Consider the following 23,143-nt stretch of genomic DNA (forward strand, 5'->3'; position numbering starts at 1 on the left):
TTCACTGTCTTACTAAGGTCCCTCCCACAAAACCGCTGGTATTGGGAGAATAAGACAAATGAGCAGCTTTTACCAAAGATAGAGGTGGGAGGGCCTGGGGAGATGGCTGTTTCCCCCTGACTCCACACTAGTTAATAAATAAGCTGACCAGTACTAATCCTGCTGATCCACACCCTCCTCCAACAATTTGCCAATGATCCATGTTCTAGGGAGACTGCTCAATTTTAAGTTAAATAATTCACTTTCTAGAATCAGTCCTTTATCTCTTCTTATCTTCAGGCAGAGAGATAAACATACTATTCCCTGTTTATGGAACTTTACCTCCAATAAATTGCCATTTACTAAGAGAAAACTAGTGAGAGTTAAGCTGATGGGCCAAATTATTTCTCAGAAGGAAAACAGGAAAATAATCAGTACTAGAGTCAAAATACAGCATTTTCATTAGGACTGATGAGGCAGGGCACTGTGGTCTCACTTCCATGGACAAAAAGTGGTTTTATTTGTTACTCTGAACCTTTGTTTCCTCATCTGAAAATTGGGGAGGATAATACCTACCTCATAAGGTTGCTGTGAGGAATAAATGAAGCTACACACATTGCCTGAACCATAGCAATTGCTCAAAAAATAACAGCAATATTAATGTGATGCTGGCCACAATGTCAGTGCCATCCAACACCAAGACATGGTGAGCCTGCCATCCTGCCTTTTTCTAACTCAAAGAGCTTGTGCGCAAAGGCAGCTAGGCAGGAAACAATGCATTAAAGGCCTGTGCTGTGCCTTACATCTAGCTATCTCTGAACTCCTCAGTCTAACACACACTTCATGTTTGTTTTAAAATAAAGGAAAAGAAAATTTTGGACTTGGTAAATCAGAAGTTAGGAGAGTGTGAGTGGTGCCCTGTTTATCTTGTCCCAGGATCCTTTCCTGGTCGGCAGCCACCTCATACCACCTCCCACTACACCTTCAAATCAACTTGGGCCAAAGCTAGCTTTCTCAACATCCTTGTTTGGTCATCTCCCTCAGGCAGTTGCTTCTGCCATTCAACATCCTCTCATCTTTGGAGTCTGCCTGTGCACTGAGGATAGACCACATCTCTGCTCTTCACTGGAAGGTCCTGGGTAATGTGGTTGAGAATGTGCACTCCTCTACTAATGAACTCAAATAGAAGTTATTTCCTGTTGCTGCTATGACCTCTGATGGCAAGAGAACCAATCTCAGTTTTAGCAGATGAATATACAAGGCATCCCCACTGGTTAATCTAGGAAGAAAAAGTAATTGTATAGGAACTAATAACTTAGAGTTCACTTACAAACTCCTGGCAAGAATTGTCAGACATATCCCTCAAAGGTCCTATGCTCTTGCTGAGAATTCTTAACTGGGTGAGGCAGCAAGATGAGATGACAAGTCACTGAATGTTAAGGACAGCAGAACAGAAGTAGAATTCAATGCCCTGGCATCTTCCAGAATGATGTCAGAGAAAGTCAAGAGTAACCACACAGTGTTCAGAACTGTGCACTACACATTTTGTGAATATAGGCAGTATGTCAGAGACCAGTAATGGAATTCATTCCGAAACATGCAATTTATGAGTCTGAGAACTAGCTCCATAATTAAAATATCCCTCCCCTAAGCCCAGAGAAAAAAAGGAAAATCTCCATCTTATTGAAATAAAATTTCATACAAACATAGATAAATATATTTAAATTTTCTTTTTAACCACAAGTGAATTCAAACAGACTGTTATAAAACAGAATACTACACACAGTTGTCTGTATAGCTTATAGAAAACATAAAAACCAGAACACTGAGTGGGTGCTGGTGGTAGAAACTGCAGGGCCAAAACCTGCATAACAATGAACTGGAGACCACTAAGGCTTAATGAACATGGCCCACCCATATTGCTAATGGTTTTGTCAACCTTTAGACCCTAGAAATTCAGGATTTCCTCCTTCTTCCTCTGCCTGCTTTGGTCCGTGTCCGGCTACTTGACCGGACGGTAAGCTGCTTTTTAAAGTCCACTAAGCAATCTGTGGTTTCTGAAATAGAAACAAAAGACTTGATGGGAGACTCATTTAAGTCGAGATGTGCAGGAGAACTCTGTATCTCTCTGCTGCAACCTGCCTCTTCTACCCCTGGTGAAGGCACCCTAGAGAGAAGGAGAAAAAAATCAGAATTCAATATACACCTACTAATAAGCACTAAGTATGTGTACCAGGGGTATTTACATATACTATTATTTCATGTAATCTTTGGAATAATCCAATCAGATAAGTACTATCATTTCCCTTTCACAGATGAGGACACTGGGTAAATCATATACCCAAAGCCACACAGTTGGGTAGTAAAGAAATGAGGATTCAGACCCAAATTCCCAAGCTGCTTGAATTTTAAGTCAGAAGACAAGGGTTGGGTGGGGATAGAGAGGCAAAGAGGAGTAAGACAGCTTTTCCTCTGCTTGTTCTGACACCATGAATGAACTTGAGGTAGTTATCCAATTCTCAGCCCAGATATATGGCAGGCACAGAGTTATACAGAGAGCAGTCACACAGTTCCACAGTTTTCTACTTCAACAGTCTGAATATCACACTATACACAGAACATAGGACCAGGGCTGTACTTTTCTAGAACTGCTGTCAGCCACACTTCAATGCACACCCCAATTCACCTGAAGGCTCCTGTCTCTGAAAACTTGGTCTTTATCTCTGCATCTGTGATAGGACAGAAAAAGTAATAATGTTGTTAGTGGTGGTGTAATCATAACACTTTTCACTGATCGTGTGCTTCCTATGTTCTGGGCACTGCTCTTCATCAGGCTTATCCAGGTAGCTCAGATCCCCAATCCCCAGACCAATGGAATGTGAGCATTAGCATCCAACAGGCTTACCTGCAAAAGTACAGAGGTAAACACTTTTGAATGAATAACCACTGAATAAATCTACTTCAAATCTGGACTTGAGGAACAAGGAGTTGCCAAGGGAAATCTGCTACCTGAAGAGATTCACAACCTGCTGACCTAAAGGCAGCAGGCTATGGGGCTCAGAGAGGCTGCCTTTTTATAGTCATCAGAAGGCACAACAGATTTGCTTGTTCGGAATGAACTATTAGAACTAGATGGGAAGCAAATCTCACCAGACCTAAGCAAAAGTTCCTCTTCCACCTACATCTAGTAAATTTATCAATAGCAACTATTAACAACAACAACAGTAATAATAGCAGCTAACATTTATCAAGAGCCTACTTACGTCAGGGAATATGTGTGGAGCTTTACTAGATATAATCCTTTCAATCTATGAAGTTGGTATTACTAACTCTATGCAATGCTCTTAAACAATCCACTCTACTCCTCCTTAAATATTAGGCACAGAGACAGAATTACTTCCTACAGTCCCTCAGGAGCAGAGGTTGAGACACTATGCTAAAGGTAACATGAATGATGCACAAAACATTAGGAGATGACAGTAATGACTAGTTTTCAATGCCTATTCCTTTAGGAGGTACTTAGGACTTGTACCACATTCCACTCTGATTTGGAAATGTTTTTTCCCCAGTTCAAAAGGCAAGTAGAAAGTTCAAGCTTTATAGAGGCTGAAACAAAATACATGATAAATAAGACAGAGTATTTCATCTTCCTTAGGGAGAGATGACCTAGACCAAGTCTCAAAGGCTGGCTGACTGGGTCAAATGTGCAACCACGTAACTCTAGCAAAAAGTCAGGGGAGTTGGTAGTGGCTATTTTTACTAGAAGGCCTCAGAAAGAAGCTCAGAAAACTGGTCCTGGGATCCTCACCTGTAGTCTTGTACTCAGACTGTTCCAAGAGACTAAGGAGTCGGCCTTCACTGAAGCCTTTTTCCTGTGACAGAGAAAAATAGATGAAAGGGTTACACAGAGTCTAAAATACAACTTCCTTAGCCCAGATCACACTTATCTCCAGGAGAGAAGAGGTGTAGGGGTACAGCTGTAGGAAAGTCTTTTGTTTTCTAATAAACGAGGGTACACAGTAAAAAAGCAAATATGATTAAAGAATACGTCTTTATGCCAAGAATATATCTAAGAATGGATACCAGAGTCAAGGCAAATTATTCCACCAAGATCGTATTAGAGAACAGTAACCTTTGACCTATGATAGATTTGGAGAGGTTTAAAATAGAAAATAACAGTTTCAAATTAGCTTCTAGAGGCAGCGATGACAGAGAAAAAACTAGCTCTATGGTATAAGCACATACCCGTAAGCCCTAACTCCAAATTACCACCTAAACATCACCCCATTCATATAAGGAAAAGATAATTTCCCCTGATTCTTCATACTTTTCTTCATATTCTTCTTTCATCATGACAGATAATGGCTTCTCCATCTTAGTGTTCAGTGACTGCTATGTCAGTAAGCCTTGGACATGGAGCTGCTGCTTTATCTTTGATCTCTAAGCCAAGACTTGCTCTTCCTGATCTTTAATCACAAAGCCCAGAAAGCACATCTTCCCAGTGACCAGGACCACATCCTACAGTTTCCTAATAAGGCTAGGCACATGAGGTGTTCAACAGAGTTGACTGTATGTTCCTGGCAGTGGGTATACAACTGGATATACTTTCTGGAAAGTAATCTGGCAGTATGTTTCAAGAGATTTTAATGTTTATACCCATTGCCCTAAGAGCTCCACTTCAGGAAATCTATTCTAAGGAAATAATCAGTGGTACAAAGACTGATTAATGTTTTAAACACAGCGTTATAATACAGAAGAACTGGAAAACAATCTGAATGTCCAATAATGTGAGAACGGTTAATTGACTGTGTGATACAAACATTAAGAGTAATTTAAAAAACAGTTTAAAAATAAACCCAGGAAGGTGTTTATGTTACAATTGTAAGTGTATATATACATATGCACATACAAGTATACGTATGTACACATATGTGTATATGTACATATATAATATGGTGTCAATTACATTAAAATGCATTAAAAAAAGACTAGAAAAAAATAGGCCAAAATACTAGAAGATGTCATCTTTGAGTAACTAACTTATGGATGATAATTTCGCTATTGTTCATACTTTTTTTTGAACTTCCCATATTTTCTACAATGAGTATATATTACTTTTTAATTAAAAGAAAAAATAATTTTAAAAAGCACAAATCCTATTTCAAGATAAACAGAAGAAGGAAGGAGGGAGGAAAAAAGCCCAGAACAGAACTGTGGAGGGTTAGGTAACCTTTCCTAAAACACTCCACACATACCTTTGGGTTCCTCAGCCGTTGTGGACGCTTCCCCTCCACAGCTGAGCATACTCTATCACTCTCTTCAGGCCCATCTCCTCGGTCACCTCTTGCAAGCTGGAGACAGGACTCTACATGACACTGATACTCTCTGAATGGGACTAGGGATTTACAGAGATAACACTTCTCATTCCTAGCCAATCAGAAGAAAGAGAGAAAAGGCAGTTTTAAGATTTGCTTTTGCCTCTGTGCTCCTAGATACGTCTCAAATTGTGTTTTTATGTCTTAAAGTTATTCGGTGAAGAAGACATGTCAACCAAAGCAGATTCGCTCAGCAGGATCGCCAATAAAACTAACCCAATGCCAATCAAAAGGACTGAGTGATTAGTGGTTTTCCCTGGCTGTTTCTCTTACCCTGCTGTTGTGGCAGTGGGATGATAATGAAATCAGCTCTTCTAACTATCTCAAACAATGCTAATTGCTCTCCAGACTTCAGTCAAACTCTTCTCAAATTAAGTGTAATCGTTTTCTTCAAAGAGAAGTTAAAATTTAGACAGAAAAGGGAACACCAAGAGCATTAAATCAAAATGACATTTTTACCACGGTAGATGAACTTGTCTGATTAGTATATCAAGTCCATCTATATGCTGACTTCCTTAATTCTACAACCTGCAACATCCACTAGGAAGTTACTAAAACCATGTGGTTCTGCCAGAGGCTTTTGCACAACTTCATATATACAGTTATTTTTATCTTTTTATAATCGTAGAGTTTGTGGAAAGAGGAAATTGTGTCCCTGAGGTAAGGTTTATTAGGCATCAGCAAAAATGGAATCACTGGAGACAAAGGAAGAAAATGAACATTTATGAAGTATTTTCTCTGTGGTCAGAACTGGTACAAGGCCCTTTAAACACAATTTCTCAATTAATTGGTGGGCCCTATTAGGAAGGTACTATTCTCCTCGAAGTCCTATAGCTAATAACTGTCAGAAGCCAGGTCTGCCTGACTCATAAAATCATCTTAGTTTTAAGAAGCTAGAGAAAACTTTCCAAAGCTTCTCCTTCTGGCTGTTGCTATTCGGTTACTACAGAAAGATTTAGATTGCCTTTATGGAAAAATTTCTCTGGGAGGGTCTTTAAAATAGGAGAAATAAGTCTCTCAGGTAATTAATCATTAGAGAGAATACAAGTAAAACTCTGACTTATGAGAAAAGCTACACTAGTGTACCTTTCAAGGTTTATTAATTAATGTAAAAAGCATTTATTAACCCTCTACTACATGAGAGACAGCAGCACTGTAAAAGCAGCATAAGTTTTTGAGTCAGGTAGACTTTGCCAGTTCTGGCCACATGATCTTAACCAGTTACGTATAATTTCTCTTCAGTTTCTATATTTATTTCTAAAAAAGAAAGAATACTACCTTATCAGCTATTGTGATAGCTACAAAGTAAATAAACCACCCAGCACAGCGGCTGGCACATAATATTAAGAGCTCAACAAACAGGTATTATTGTTATTGCTGTCTCACACACATTTTATTAGATGCCGGGGATATAAACATGAATGAAGGCAAGTATCTGCCTTCAAGTAACTCACAGACTAGCCACGGAGACAGAAATGTCAAAAACGAAAGGAAAAAAATTACTGCAATAGTGTGATGAATACAGTCCTAGAAAAATGACTGCATGACAGAAGGATTCCAAAAGGAGCAAGTGGAGCTCTGCTCAACTCGATTAGGGAAGGCAGCCATGAAATTTAGGATCTAAGATAAGATCTCTGTTTCAAAGATAAATGTTTCTAATGACTAACTGCCCTAATGTATTGTTGGTGATGTCTTTACTTTCAGGAGGCAGCACTTATACCTGACCCACCCCTTGCCCCTGCCTCCCTTTGTAATGAATGTGCTTTCTTAGTCAAGCTGCAACCCACAACCCAAGGAAGTCTTTAATATTGCCCAACTTCTTGCAACTCAACTTCTGTACCATTACATTGCAAAATAGCACACTGCTTCCCCAAAGCACCAAACACCAATATGCAAATTCAAAGAAAACAGAAAGCTAAGAGCAATGTGGAAGTGGAGTGAGTGGCAGGGTCTTTTCAGAGTAACAAAAAGGGATACAGAGGCCACCCACTTATGCTGACATAAACTGGGAATATGAAAAAGAAATACAGGCATTAAAGCAACAAAGTGATTGCCAGGCCGAAGAAACCCAGGGTAAGAGAGAAATTGGTCTCTTATTCGGTCTAAGTGATGGTATGTGTTAATAAGCAAGAGCTCCGTAAACACAGTATACCTACTTGTCAATGTCTAGGGAAATCTGAGCAGCTGTCCCACTGTCACTCTTGCTCTTTCTCTTAGTCTCTTTTTGTCTCCGAGTCAACACTTTCAACAACAAAAAAAAGAAACAAAACAAAAAAGAAAAACTGTTAGTTGGCAGTAGACTCTAAATATAAAAGACAAAATGTACTTGAAGAAGAAAAGTTTAAAATCCTATTCCACTGGGAGAGGTGACTGTCTGGGAAACCTCTGCCTTTCTAGTACAGAGAATATTACTTGCATAATATGGACTGAAACTGCCAGCAGCAAGATATTCCCATATTTGCTAATGAGATCTATTTTTCCTCTACTTGCCATTAGATCTAAAAATCTAGTGCACACCAAGAAAGGTTTTTGTGTACTATCCTAACTTGCAGCACTAGGGGGAAGGATTTATACTTTCCCATTGAAAACTCTTTGTGACACATATACTCCAATAAGATGCTTTATGATATATAGCAATGACAGCTAAATCTGAGTGCCCACATTAGCTCCAATCTTTACAAAACTGAAAAGTGTTCCATTTACAAGTGAGAAAATGAGAGCTCAGAACAGTTAACACAACCAGTCTTTTCCACTACAATAGGACCACCTCCTAATTCTAGTGGGTATAGACAACTTTAGTCCAAGTGGCATACAAATACTTTTCTCATAGCAAAAGGTGTCTGTTTATCAAATCATACTCTCTTAAAGGGTCTTGGAAGTTAATTAACCAACTGTTTTCCAGTCTTCATTCCTTGCAGTTAACAAGAAGAACTGTGACCATCTCACTTCAAATATTGCCTTTGTCCCTCCTGACACTTGACATCCCCATGACAGAGAATTTAGAAAGCTTATCAGTTCACAAAATAATTTAGGTTGTGAAGCATTTACCTAGACCAGGGGTTAGCAAAATTTTTCTGTACAGGACCAGGTAGTAAATATTTTAGGCTTGGAAGGCGATATGTCACATCACCTTAACTGTCATAACTACTCAACTCTGCATTATAGCAGGAAGGCAGCCATAGGCAACATTATAAATAACTGGGTGTGGTATGTTCCAATAAAACTTTATAAAATCAGATGTCTAACTACATTTGACTCCTGGCTGGCCATAGTTTACCTATCCTTCTAGTCCAACCTCCCACTCATATAAATGCCTCTATAAGCAACCCTGACAAGTGATTAAACAGTCTCAACTATATCCATTCACTGAGGAGAATTCACTTCCTCCTAGGTAAACCCATTCTACCGCTACACAACAATTCTGGCTTAATCTGCATTTACTGGGGGCTGTATGAATAAGTTTACCCCCTTTTCCACAAGTCAGCTCTTTGAACACTTAACAAGCTACATTACAATCTTGGTTTTACTCAGTTGTCTGACCCACTAAAATGTAACCACCTTCAAAACAGGTACTATATCTAGTCATTAAGCCAATCACTAATAAGACTTGGACTGCAGAACCTCTGAGGGCCTAGGGTAGCTCTAATCCTTTTAATGATCCTCTGGAGATGGGTATTATTATTCTGCCCTATTTTAAACGTATGAAAACAAACTCAAAGGAATTGACTTTGCCAAGCTATCACAACTAGTCAGAAGAACCCAGAACAGTCTAGATCTGTCTGATTCCTATACCCATGTTTTACCTTCCTAGTTAATCTCCTCTACATACACCCCAATTTGTCAGTCTTCTATGTGTGGCACCTCAAAATGGACCCAATATTCCAACAAGCAGTCTGACCAGTAAAGAGAACACAAGAACCACAAGCTGCTTTGTCTGGACTCATATTCTACTAATTCAGCCAAGGCTGTGTTTACTTTATTGACAATCCTGGTATTCTACTGGCTTAAACTGAGCGTAAAGGCAATTAAGATCTATCCCCTATCCTTCCAAATCATCTTCAAAAATGTTATCAAGACAGGTCTCCTAATTCTTTACTTGGGTAACTAAGTTGTTGGGTATGTTTCCCCTCTAACAGGACTTTATATTTATCCCTATTCTTTTCAGTTGAACATTCCAGTCAGTTGAGATCATGTGAAGTCTTGATTCTGTCATCTGATGTTATTAGCTCTCCCAGCTTTGTGTCATCTGCATATATTACAAGCATGCTTTCTACATGTTCATCCAAGTCACTGGGGAAAAATGACTGTTAAAGATACGGCCAAGGACACAGAAAACTGTGGCATGTTACCAGAGAAGCCTGTCTTCCCCTAGTCCAAATTTCCTTTAAATACTTAATCAAGCAAGTATTTATTGATAATCTTCAATGTGTAAGTTTGGGGAGATATAGGAAATTATGAGGCATGGTTCTTGCTCTTAAGGAGCTTACAATTTACTAAGGGAGACAGCACATACATTCAAATAACTATAATACAAGGTGTAAAGAGATACATATAATAAAACATGATCATACACAGAAGCAACTATTAATAATGTCTTATCTCTAGGGAGGATGACAGGGACACCTGGGGACTGGAAGAGGAAGCAGGCATATTTTTCACTATATAGTTTTCTGTACTACTGAATTAAAAATTAAAAGGGCGGGCTTCCCTGGTGGCGCAGTGGTTGAGAGTCCGCCTGCCGATGCAGGGGACACGGGTTTGTGCCCCGGTCCGGGAAGATCCCACATGCCACGGAGCAGCTGGGCCCGTGAGCCATGGCACGTACGGAGCCTGTGCTCCGCAACGGGAGAGGTCACAACAGTGAGAGCCCCGCGTATCTCACACACACACACACACAAAATTAAAAGGCCTAGTATTTACCTGAAGAAAATAAAATGCTAATTCGAAAAGATGTATGTGCCACAAGTTCATTGCAGCATTATTTACAATAGCCAAGATATGGAAGCAACCTAAGTATCCATCAACAGATGAATGGATAAAGAAGAGGTGATATATATATATCACTGTTTTCCAGTCTTGCCTAAGGGAACACAGCTAGTCAAGTCCTAGCCTGGAGACCATTTTGTCCAACTCTAAAGTTGGTGCACATTATTCCACTGTGTGCCACTGCTTCTTTGTATCTTAACAGTGCCAAACCAAGTCCTAAGTGCAGTTCCTTAGGGCGTTTTCCATCCAGTGGTATATAAAGGCCTGAGTTTATAGGTGGCTCTCTCAGCTCTCAGTGATGTTCCTCCTTTCTGTTTTGCATACCTTGCCCAGGTAGTTGCTTTCCTGGTAGTTGTCTTCAGACTCCATCGTTCCCTTTTGAAATCTTTGCTATATATATATATATATATATATATATATATATATATATGTACACATATATATACACACACACACACACACACAAACACACACACACAATGGAATATTACTCAGGCATAAAAAAAAGAAATCTTGCCATTTGCAACAACATAGATGGACCTAGAGAGTATTACACAAAGTGAAATAAGTCAGACAAAGACAAATACTATATGATTTCACTTATATGTGGAATATAAAAAGTGAAACAAATGAACAAACATAACAAAACAGAAAGAGTTGTAAATACAGAAAACAAACGGGTAGTTGCCAGGGAGGTGGGGGGTGGCGGCTGTGGGGGGAGGAGAGAGATAGGTGAGGGAAATTAAGAAGCACAAACTTCCAGTTAAAAAATAAATGAATCACGGGTATGAAAAAAAAAAATTCAAAGGGAGAAAAAGAGATCAGGTTACAGCAAGGCCTTAGGCACAAGTTAGAGTAGATGATCTATTTCTAAGGTTCCCTCCAACCCAGAGATTTTATAAATAAAAATAAAGTACTGCAGGAGGAAAACATCCTGGACATAGTTGTATAACCACCTTCAAAATCCACCTCCTATTCTATCAGCCAGCCCACATTTCTCCATCTTATGTACAAGGACTTTATGAGAGATTTTATCAAGTGCCGTGCTGAAATCAATTCTTAAAATGTTTGCATCTCTGATTACAGAAACCTCTAAGGTTTTTTTTTTTCCCTCTCTCTCTCTTTCTATTTATTACCCATCTTGACTACCAAGGATTTTTCCCAAAAGAAATACTTGGAAACCACTCCACAAACAGGGCTGGAAAAGGAATTAATTGCTTATAGCACTTTATATATACCTCTGCATCTAGCACATTTCTGTTATTTGTTTATATGTCAGTCTCCTTTCTACATCACACAACCTTCTGAATTCAGAGATTCTGGGTTTTGTCTTGATGTCTTCACCATCCCCAGCAGAGTCTAGCATAGATCAGATGCTAATAAATACTTGTCAATTTAAATCATAGCAATGGATTCACAGGAAAAAGGGGCTCTTGTTTTATGAGAACCTTCTCTGTGCCAGGGACTTAAAAAACATAATCTCTAATCCTTACAATGGTCCTGGCAAGGCATATATCGCTAACTCTGTTTTATAGATGATGAAATAAACTGACAAAGATCACAAAGCTAAAATAACAAAGAAACATGGCACCAGAAGTGCAATATGAGCTTTACTTTAAAGTAATATATGTTCTTCTATAAGAGCAGGCTGCTCTCCTGGGAAATAAGAGGGTAAAGGGAAAGAGAAAAAGAGGGTAAGAAGGAAGAGAGAAAGTGATAAGTGCTCAGTGGGCAGGTGGAAAAGAGACTTGGCAGATGGCTGAGACTTATATGCTAATTCTATTATTAAATGTTATGATCAGAGCAGACTGGACTGGCCCCTGCAGCTACATTTTTCCTTTAAAAACTACTGCCCCTACAAAGAAGAAAGGTGTAAGTTGCTCTAAAGGAGTCTGCTACTCTGGTTTATGAGTGTTGAGAGAGCCATTTTAACTAAGCTGCAGGCAGAGAATTTAGTATGAAACTTAAATCCAAAAACTTAGTTGCTGGTGACAACAGCCAAAGATTTCAAAAGGGAACGATGGAGTCTGAAGACAACTACCAGGAAAGCAACTACCTGGGCAAGGTATGCAAAACAGAAAGGAGGAACATCACTGAGAGCTGAGAGAGCCACATATAAACCTACGACCATTAACTCAGGCCTTAATATACCACTGGATGGAAAACGCCCTAAGGAACTGCACTTAGGACTTGGCTTGGCACTGTTAAGATACAAAGAAGCAGTGGCACACAGTGGAATAATGTGCACCAACTTTAGAGTTGGACAAAATGGTCTCCAGGCTAGGACTCGACTAGCTGTGTTCCCTTAGGCAAGTTAATTAAGCTCTCTGAGTATCAGGTGACTTACCCACAAAATGACATGATAATAGCATCTATCTTCATGGGTTCTGGTAAGGATCACATCAAATAATCCAAATAAGTTGTAAGAGTGTTCAGCCCACAGAAAGCACTCAGATTATCATTAGTTGTTTATTATTATGTAATTCTCATTATTAGTCTTCCAAATTTATTTCTTAGTCTTAGCCAAAGATTTAAGCCCATCTTTAGAACATACCTACCAGCCTATCTATAATTTGCGTTAGGTCTTAGTCTTAAGTGGTTCCCATACTAATTTGTACAGACAAAATGAACAATCACCAAAGCATTACAGAACAATTACCAATACTATGTAAACATCAGCACACACTTATTTCCAAAACCCTAAGCAGACAAGCAATCAAAAATAAAAACATATGGCCTTGAACTGTAAACAGTGAAGACAATGGCTCCCTGAGTTAAGTGAAAATTATATATACAAAGAAGAGAGATTTGGCAGCATGACAGTGGTTACTCTCAGTTTGTCTCCCTTAACCTCAAAACCACATCAGCAGAAAATAATGGGAGGCCACAGAGTTGTTTACGTTCCTGCTAAGACCGCCAATCCTCCAGCTTAGCACTTTCTCAGTGGGATGTTAGGGGAAAAAGGGAAGGCCTGCTCCACCTGCACGTTGTCTGCCTCAATGCTGCCAGCCTTCCCTATGAGAGTAGTCCCAACAAAAAGGCTATCAACAGAACTAACCATTATCTACCATTCTGACACACGTGGCTGTTTAAATTTAAAACTTAATTAGAATTAAATGTAATTTATTTATTTATTTTTTTTAATAAATTTATTTTATTCTTGGCTGCATCGGGTCTTCATTGCTGCACGTGGGCTTTCTCTACTTGTGGTGAGCAGGGGCTACTCTTCATTGCGGTGCACGGGCTTCTCACTGAGGTGGCTTCTCTTGTTGCGGAGCATGGGCTCTAGGTGCACAGGCTTCAGTAGTTGTGGCTTACGGGTCTACAGTGCAGGCTCAGTAGTTGTGGCACATAGGCTTAGCTGCTCCGTGGCATGTGGGATCTTCCCGGACCAGGGCTCGAACCCGTGTCCCCTGCATTGGCAGGTGGATTCTTAACCACTGCACCACCAGGGAAGCCCCCTAAATGTAATTTAAAATTCAGGTCTTCATCACATGAAGTATACATTTCAAGCGTTCAATAGCCACATGTGACTAGTGGCTACCATGTTTGAGTTTACTAATAAAGAACATTTCTGTCACTGCAGACAGTTCCACTGACTAGCACTGCGGAGATAAACATGACTAATTCTATCTTGCCTTAAATCTGTTTACCTTGGACACCCCCAAGAAATTCAAGCTTCCCATAGCTTCTCTCACCACCTAGATTCTCATCCCACGACTCTAATCCGTCATCTGGGGGCACTTTTCTAGTATGACTCAGTCTCCCTCTCCTGCTCTCAAAATGACTCTGCCCTCTGGAATTAGGGTCAGTGATCAAAAAAATCCTCAATATTCTTAACCCTCTCTGTGGAAGTTCTTTCATCTTCTTGCTCGAACTGAAAGATGGCTGTCCTCTGAGCATACTGCTTCTCCTTGTACCTTCTCAGGTACTGGCTGTTTCTTCTTCCTTACAACACAATACCACTGACCTGGAGGTGGGGTAAATATCCTCTTACTCCTCATTGTTGCTTCCAGACTACTGGAAAACCTGGTTTGAAGCACAAACCATTCTGCTACGCCTGCTGCTCCACCTTGAAGAAGTCATCTACTATCCTCCTGGTCACCCACCCCACCCCCTTTCCTGGCCATTCGTTGAAACTTTTAACATATCACTTGCTGTCTTTCTTTTTGCCAGTCTTGCCATCATTCTTGGTGATTTTAATATGTACATATTAGACTGAAGAATATGAAAGTTGCAGTTTCTGTAGTTCAACCTAAGCTATGATTCATTCAGTATCTGTCCTCTCACTTCCTTTACCTTTTTGCTATCAGCTCCCATGGATCATACCATCTCAGCCTTTCTCAAGTGGGATTTCTGAGAGAGAAGTAAGCCTAATGTCCTCAGGCATCCACTGTATGTAATGCATTAAACTCTGTCCTCCGCATCTAGAATAGTACCAACCAGTTATGTACCATCCTTGGGAGAAGTAAGGAAAACATTCGATTCATTTTCTGTGTTCTGTGGTTCCAGTGAGGAACCCTGACTGAGCCTGTCAATAATAATCATGCCACTTCCAACATCACCACCACCTATCTTTTCCAACTCACTCCTTCTAATACCCTAACTCCAATAATCCTTCAGTCCCACTAGGATGTCTAATTCCAGGCTATCACCTTTTCACTGTCCATCATCCTGTCATGTCCTCACTTTCCTTCTTACCTAACTTAGATCTCATGGTTATTCTACCAACCATTCCCCTGAATATTTTCTCAACTTATTTCTAATTTCTATTGTACTCCCTAGCAAAACCCAATTTTGGTTAAATCCAATTCTCCACCTATTATGTGCCCCTACCTAAGCAGCACAATAGTGCTGACGGTGCTCACAATATATTTAAGACCAAAAACCTCAAGCGGCCCCTCAATACAGCCTAGCAATCCTAATATGTCTCCATAGTCAGTTTATTGTTCTACTCTCCCAGAGACTGTTTCACATCTTCTCTGCTATCTTCAAACTTTCAATATCCATCCTGACTCTGCTGTCACTATTCTTTTTTGTTTCAATATAATACCTTTATTGAGATAAAGTTACATATTATATAATTCACTGAATTACAGTTCATGGCTTTTAGTTTATTCTTAGTATATTCACAGAGTTGTGCAACTATCACCACTACCAATTTTATAACATTTTCATTAACTAAAAAAGAAACAGGTTCCCATTAGCAGTCATTCTCCTTTTCCCCCCAGGATCCCAGCCCTAGGCAACCACTAATCTGCTTTCTGTTTCTATGTGTTTGCCTATTCTGGGCGTGTCTTATAAATGGAATCATACAATATGTGGGCTTTTGTGACTGACTTCTTTCACTTAACATATGTTTTCATCTATATCATAGCATGTGACAGTACTTCATTCCTTTTTTTCTCATAGCAGCTGCACCATTTTACATTCCCACCAACAGTGTACCTGGGTTCCAATTTCTCCACATTTTTACCAACATTTGTTATTTTCATTTTTTTAATAGCCATTCTAGTGGGGATGAAGTGGTATCTCATAGTTTTGACTCACATTTCCTTAATGATTAACTATGTTGATCATCTTTTCATGTGCTTGCTGACAATTTGTATATATTCTTAGAGAAAACGTCTATGCAAGTGTTTTGTTTTAACTGAGTCCTTTTTGTTGTTGAGTGGTAAGAATTTTGTATATGTTCTGAAATCTAGACTTTTATCGGATATATGATTTATAAATATTTTCTCCCATTCTGTAGGTTTTCTTTTCACTTTCTTGATAGTGTTCTTTGATGCACAACAGTTTAAATTTTGATGGAGTCCAATTTATCTATTTTTTTCTTTCGTTGCTTGTGCTTTTGGTGTCATATCTAAGAATCCACTGCCAAATCTAAAGTCATGAATATTTACCCCTAGGGACTTCCCTGGCGGTCCAGCAGTTAATACTCTCTGCTTCCAACCCGCAGGGGATGCGGGTTCGATCCCAGGTCAGGAAACTAACATCCCACATGCCGCACGGTGTGGCCAAATAAATAAAATTCACAAAGGAATTGTTAAAAAAAAAAATTTACCCCTAAGACAGTTTTATAGTTTTAGTACTTACATTTACGTCTTCAATATATTTTTTGTATATGGTGTGAGGCAGGTGTTCAATTTGAAATACTCTTGAAATAAAAAGACCCTATATGCCTCATTCAGTAAACAAATTCTTATTCTCTCAGGTACTAGACTTAATAACCTTATTCTACTAGTAATAGCTTCTAACTAAAAAATCCTAATGACTATGTTGATACTTCCTAAGTATAAGCAACCCTAAAAAAGGCACACATCACTAGGTCCTACAAACAGATGAAAAAATAAAGGCTCAGAGGCTTCAATCCTGTAAATACCTGGGGTAAGATATGATTCCAAGTCTGTTAGACTCCAAAGCCAGTACCACAATACCAAACTGCCCTCTTTGTTGCAGAGAAGCCACACAAGCGCCCTGTCCCTACTCAAGTTGTAGCAATTTCTTTTCAAGTTTAGAGATAACCTTGCTTTCTCAAGAAGGTACACTTGAATGTTGAGCTCTTGACCTTAGTCTTTACTGCTGCTATAGCTGACCCCTGCATTTGAAGTGTTAGCCTGGTTTCCTCAACACTTTTCCATAGAAGGCAAAAGTACTCATATAAAAATATGCTTGGGGCTTCCCTGGTGGCGCAGTGGTTAAGAATCTGCCTACCAATGCAGGGGACACAGGATCGAGCCCTAGTCCGGGAAGATCCCACATGCCGCAGAGCAACTAAGCCTGTGCACCACAACTACTGAGCCCACCTGCTGCAACCACTGAAGGCCGCATGCCTAGAGCCCATGCTCCACAACAAGAGAAGCCACAGCAATAAGAAGCCCATGCACTGCAATGAAGAGCAGCCCCTGCTCGCCTCAACTAGAGAAAGCCCACGCTCAGCAATGAAGACCCAACATAGACAAAAATAAATAAATTAAAAAAAAAAAAAGCTTGGCAGTGCCCCCACCACCCTGAGACTTCAAGGAAAGAATTAATACTGAGAAAAATCCTTAAACCATAAACTCCTACTTAGGATATAGAAATAAAGGGTCTACAACCATTATATTTTTATGAACAAAATTCCTCAATCTATGAGGTACTGAATAATTTAGAGACCTTAGAAAAACAGTCACTTGTCTAGCTCCTACTAATACTTGTGCATAATATTTATAGCACAATCTTTTTCTTTAACAGCTGGCATTTTTATTTAAGCAGTTTGACAATATATATATAGAATTTTTAAATAATTCATATTTTCTGACCCATGAATTAAAATTTGGAAATCTATTCTGAGGGAATCATCTGCATTTAGACAAGATCATAAGACAAAGATATTTTATCAAAGCATTATTTATAATAATGAAAATTTTAAACAACCCAGTGTTCAAATACAGAATGAAATACTATGCAGAAATTCAAAATAAAGACTGAAAGGAAATACACCAAAATGTTAACTGTAATTGGGGTAGGGGAATTAGGCGGGTGGTTATTTTTGGATGATTATCTTTCTATGTTGCAAATTTTTTTCAATGAGCATAGACTAGTCTTACAATTTAAAAAATTATTTTAATATTGAGACACCCCTAATGAAATAACAGATCTGGGCAATGATCATCAATGACTATTAGCTGAAAGCTGGGCTTTCTGATGGATGGATTAGGCTGATCCCACTAGTCAATCTTAACATCATAAAAGAAAGACAACCAGACAGTATGTTTCTCACAATCTGATGCAGTATGAAATATATACCACCACCTATGAGCTACTCTTTTGTCAAAAAAAAAATCTAAACTGAATCTGATCAAGCCTCAAATCAAAATAGAAGTTTCCAGGGGCTTCCCTGGTGGTGCAGTGGTTGAGAGTCCACCTGCTGATGCAGGGGACATGGGTTCGTGCCCCGGTCTGGGAAGATCCCACATGCCGCAGAGCGGCTGGGCCCGTGAGCCATGGCTGCTGAGCCTGTGTGTCCGGAGCCTGTGATCTGCAACGGGAGAGGCCACAACAGTGAGAGACCCGCGTACCGCAAAAAAAAAAAAAAAAAAAGAAGTTTCCAGAAATTATAGTTTAGAACAGGAGACCATGGGCAGCGGAGTCGAGATGGCGGAGTAAGAGGACGCAGAGTTCACATTTCCTCACAACTAGGGCACCTACCAGGTGCTGGTGGGGGACCCTGGACACCTAAGAGGATGGGAGGAACCTCTGTGTGACCAGGTAGGATGTGGTAGGGAGAGGGGGTAGAAGTGGAGGTCAGACGGGGCTGGTGTTCCTGAGGGGCAGCTGGAGGAGGGGAGGGGTTCCCGTGTCCGGAGAAGCCCACCCATGTGAGGGGAACAGCAGGGACAGGGAGAGACCTTCGGGGTATCAGAGAAGAATTCAGCCAGCGTTTCCCCTGCCCGCTCAGGCCCCAGCGAGCGTGCTGGGATCCTGGGCCTGAACCTCTGCCCTCTGGGGCCCCCTCCGGCCATGCTGAGCCTAAGCCCCATCCCCGCCACCCCCCAGGGCCTTTTCCAGTTGTGCAGGTCCTGAGCCTAGGCCCCGCATCCCCCGCCAAGGCCTTTTCTGGCTGCACAGGTCCTAAGCCTAAGCCCCCTCCCCTGCAACCCCCAATGCCAAGGCCTTTTCTGGCTTTTTTTTTTTTTTTTGCTGTTGTGGTTCTGTTATGCCTTGTTATTGTTGTTTCATTTATATATATTTTTCTAATATATTTTTTATTTTTCTAGTTTTACTTTATTTTTTATTCTTTGTTATTGTTCTACTCCTTTTTGTTTGTTGCCTTTTTTTTTTTTTTTTCCATGTGGCTTGCAGGATCCTGGTTCCCAGGCCAGGGGTCAGGCCTGAGCTTCTGTGGTGGGAGCACCAAGTCCAACTGCTGGACTAACAGAGAACCTCAGAACCCAGGGAATACTAATCGGTGTGAGGTCTCCTGGAGTTCCTCATCTCAGTACCAAGACCCGGCTCTACCCAACTGCCTGCAAACTCCAGTGCTGGATGCCTCAGGCCAAACAACCAGCAAGACAGCAACACAGCCACGCCCATCAAAAATAAAAAAGAAAGAGACAACAAAAAAATATGTTACAGATGAAGGAATAAGGTAAAAACCTATGAGACCAAATAAATGAAGAGGAAATACTCAACCTACCTGAAAAAGAATTAAGAGTCATGATAGTAAAGATGATCCAAAATCTCAGAAATAGAATGGAGGCATGGATCAAGAAAACACAAGAAATGTTTAACAAGAACCTAGAAGAAATAAAGAACAAACAGTGATGGGGACTTCCCTGGTGGCGCAGTGGTTGGGACTTCGCCTGCCAACGCAGGGGACATGGGTTTGAGCCCTGGTCTGGGAAGATCCCACATGCCACAGAGCAACTAAGCTCATGCACCACAACTACTGAGCGTGAGCTCTGGAGCCCACGAGCCACCACTACTGAGCCCACGTGCCACAACTACTGAAGCCCGCATGCCTAGAGCTCGTGCTCTGCAACAAGAGAAGCCACCACAATAAGAAGCCTGCGCACCACAATGAAGAATAGCCCTCACTCGCCACAACTAGAGAAAGCCCGTGCGCAGCAACGAAGACCCAACGCAACGAAAAATAAATAAATAAATAAATTTAAAAAGAACAAACAGTGATAAATAACACAATAACTGAAATGGAAAATACACTAGGAGGAATCGATAGCAGAATAACTGAAACAGAAGAACAAATAAGTGAGCTGAAGATAGAATGGTGGAAATAACTGCTGAGGAGCAGAATAAAGAAAAAACAATGAAAAGAAATGAGGACAGTCTCAGAGACCTCTGGGACAACATTAAACACACCAGCATTCGAACTATAGGGTCCCAGAAGCCGAAGAGAAAGAGAAAGGGTCTGAGAAAATATTTGAAGAGATTATAGTTGAAAACTTCCCTATCATGGGAAAAGAAATAGTCACCCAAGTCCAGGAAGTGCAGAGAGCCCCAAACAGGATAAACCCAAGGAGAAGAACACCAAGACACATATTAATCAAACTAACAACAATTAGGTTCAAAGAAAAAATATTAGAAGCAGCAAGGAAAAAGCAACAAATAACATACAAGGAAATCACCATAAGGTTATCAGCTGATTTTTCATCAGAAACTCTGAGGGCCACAAGGGAGTGGCAGGATATATTTAAAGTGATGAAAGGAAAAAACCTACAACCAAATACCAACATTACTCTACCCAGCAAGGATCTCATTCAGATTTGATGGAGAAATAAAAAGCTTTACAGACAAGCAAAAGCTAAGAGAATTCAGCACCACCAAATCAGCTTTACAACAAATGCTAAAGGAACTTCTATAGGTGGGAAACACAAGAGAAGAAAAAGACTCACGAAAACAAACCCCAAACAATTAAGAAAACGGTAACAGAAACATACATCTAGATAATTATCTTCAGTGTAAATGGATTAAATGCTCCAACCAAGACACAGGCTCGCTGAATGGACACAAAAACAAAACCCATATGTATGCTGTCTACAAGAGACCCACTTCAGACATAGGGACACATACAGACTGCAAGTGAAGGGATGGAAAAAGATATTCCATGCAAATGGACATCAAAAGAAAGCTGGAGTAGCAATACTCAACCCAGATAAAATAGACTTTAAAATAAAGACTGTTACAAGAAATAAGGAAGGACACTACATAATGATCAAGGGATTAATCAGAAGAAGATGTAACAATTATGAAGATTTATGCACCCAACATAGGAGCAGCTCAATACATAAGGCAAATACTAACAGCCATAAAAGGGGAAATCAATAGTAACACAATAATAGTGGGGGACTTTAACACCCCACTCACACCAATGGATAGATCACCCAGACAGAAAATAAATAAGGAAACACAAGCTTTAAATGACACAATAGTCCAGATAGATTTAATTGATATTTATAGGACATTCCACCCATAAACGACAGAATACACTTTCATCTCAAGTGCACATGGAACATTCTCCAGGACAGATCACATCTTAGGTCACAAATCCAGCCTTGGAAAATTTAAGAAAACTGAAATTGTATCAAGCATCTTTTCCAACCACAAGGCTATGAGATTAGAAATCAATTACAGGAGGGCTTCCCTGGTGGCACAGTGGTTGGGAATCCACCTGCCAATGCAGGGGACACGGGTTCAAGTCCTGGTCCAGAAAGGTCCCACATGCTGAGGAGCAACTAAGCCCGTGTGCCACAACTACTGAGCCTGCACTCTAAGGCCTGCATGCCACAACTACTGAAGCCTGTGTGCCTAGAGCCCGTGCTCCACAACAAGAGAAGCCACTACAATGAGAAGCCTGTGCACCACAAAGAAGAGTAGGCCCTCGCTCATGGCAACTAAAGAAAGCCCGCGCACAGCAACAAAGACTCAATACAGCCAAATATAAATAAATTAAAATAAATAAGTTAAAAAGAAAACAATACCAAGGGCATTTAAAAGAAAAATCAGGGCTTCCCTGGTGGTGCAGTGGTTAAGAGTCCGCCTGCCGATGCAGGGGACACAAGTTCGTGCCCCGGTCTGGGAGGATCCCACATGCCGCGGAGCAGCTGGGCCCATGAGCCATGGCCACTGAGCCTGCATGTCCGGAGCATGTGCTCCACAACGGGAGACGACGCAGCAGTGAGAGGCCTGTGTACCACAAAAAAAAAAAAAAAAAAAGAAAGAAAAAAAAAGAAAAATCAATTACAGGAAAAACACTATAAAAAACACCAACACATGGAGGCTAAACAATATACTAATAAACAACCAAGGTATCACTGAAGAAATCAAAGAGGAAATCAAAAAACACACAGAAACAAATGACAACAAAAACACGACAACCCTAAACCTATGGGACACCGCAAAAGCAGTTCTAAGAGGGAAGTTTATAGCAATTCAATCTCACCTCAAGAAACAAGAAAAATCTCAAATAAACAATCTAACCTTATACCTAAAGCAACTAGAGAAAGAAGAACAAAAAACCCCAAAGTTAGTAGAAGGAAAGAAATCATAAAGGTCAGAGCGGAAATAAATAAAATAGAAATGAAGAAAACAATAGCAAAGATCAATAAAATTGGTTCTTTGAGAAGATAAAATTGATAAACATTTAGCCAGACTCAATAAGAAAAAAGGGAGAGGACTCAAATCAATAAAATTAGAAATGAAAAAGGAGACATTACAACTGATACCACAGAAGTACAAAGGATCATAAGAGACTACTACAAGCAACTATATGCCAATAAAAATGGACAACCTGGAAGAAACAGACACATTCTTGGAAAGGTACAACTTTCCAAGACTGAACCAGGAAGAATTAGAAAATATAAACAGACTAATCACAAGTAATGAAATTGAAACTGTAATTAAAAATTTTCCAGCAAACAAAAGTCCAGGACCAGATGGCTTCACAGGCCAATTCTATCAAACATTTAGAGAAGAGCTAACACCTATCCTCCTCAAACTCTTCCAAAAAAATTGCAGAGGGAGGAACACTCCCAAACACATTCTGCGAGGCCACCATCACCCTGATACCAAAGCCAGACAAAGATATGACAAGAAAATTACAGACCAGTATCACTGATAAACACAGATGCAAAAATCCTGAACAAAATATTAGCAAACAGAATCCAACAGCACATTAAAAGGATCATACACCATGATCAAGTGGGGTTCACCCCAGGAATAAAAGGATTCTTCAATACACACAAATCAATCAATGTGATAAACCATATTAACGAATTGAAGGAGAAAGCCCATATGATCATCCC

At 40.0% G+C, this 23,143-nt stretch overlaps 1 protein-coding gene across 9 annotated transcripts in view; it reads right to left on the reverse strand.

Moving 5' to 3' along the window:
• Positions 1 to 1,673: 1,673 nt before the first annotated feature.
• The window catches only part of UIMC1 (ubiquitin interaction motif containing 1), a 189,402-nt gene continuing 167,932 nt past the window's right edge, over positions 1,674 to 23,143 (reverse strand). For 8 of the 9 annotated variants that reach the window (XM_060296671.1, XM_060296670.1, XM_070045278.1 and 5 more), the window contains 5 exons: positions 7,511 to 7,595; positions 5,235 to 5,406; positions 3,788 to 3,851; positions 2,666 to 2,708; positions 1,674 to 2,146 (listed from right to left, as the gene is read on the reverse strand). In XM_060296671.1, coding sequence (XP_060152654.1) covers positions 1,936 to 2,146; positions 2,666 to 2,708; positions 3,788 to 3,851; positions 5,235 to 5,406; positions 7,511 to 7,595 — 575 coding nt within the window. In that variant the 3' untranslated portion in view covers positions 1,674 to 1,935. Of the gene's footprint in view, positions 2,147 to 2,665; positions 2,709 to 3,787; positions 3,852 to 5,234; positions 5,407 to 7,510; positions 7,596 to 19,553; positions 22,026 to 23,143 lie in introns of those variants that run through there. The other variant, XM_070045279.1, reaches the window with a different exon arrangement.

This window comes from Globicephala melas, chromosome 3 (assembly GCF_963455315.2).
Source record: "Globicephala melas chromosome 3, mGloMel1.2, whole genome shotgun sequence".
NCBI classification, from domain to species: domain Eukaryota; kingdom Metazoa; phylum Chordata; class Mammalia; order Artiodactyla; family Delphinidae; genus Globicephala; species Globicephala melas.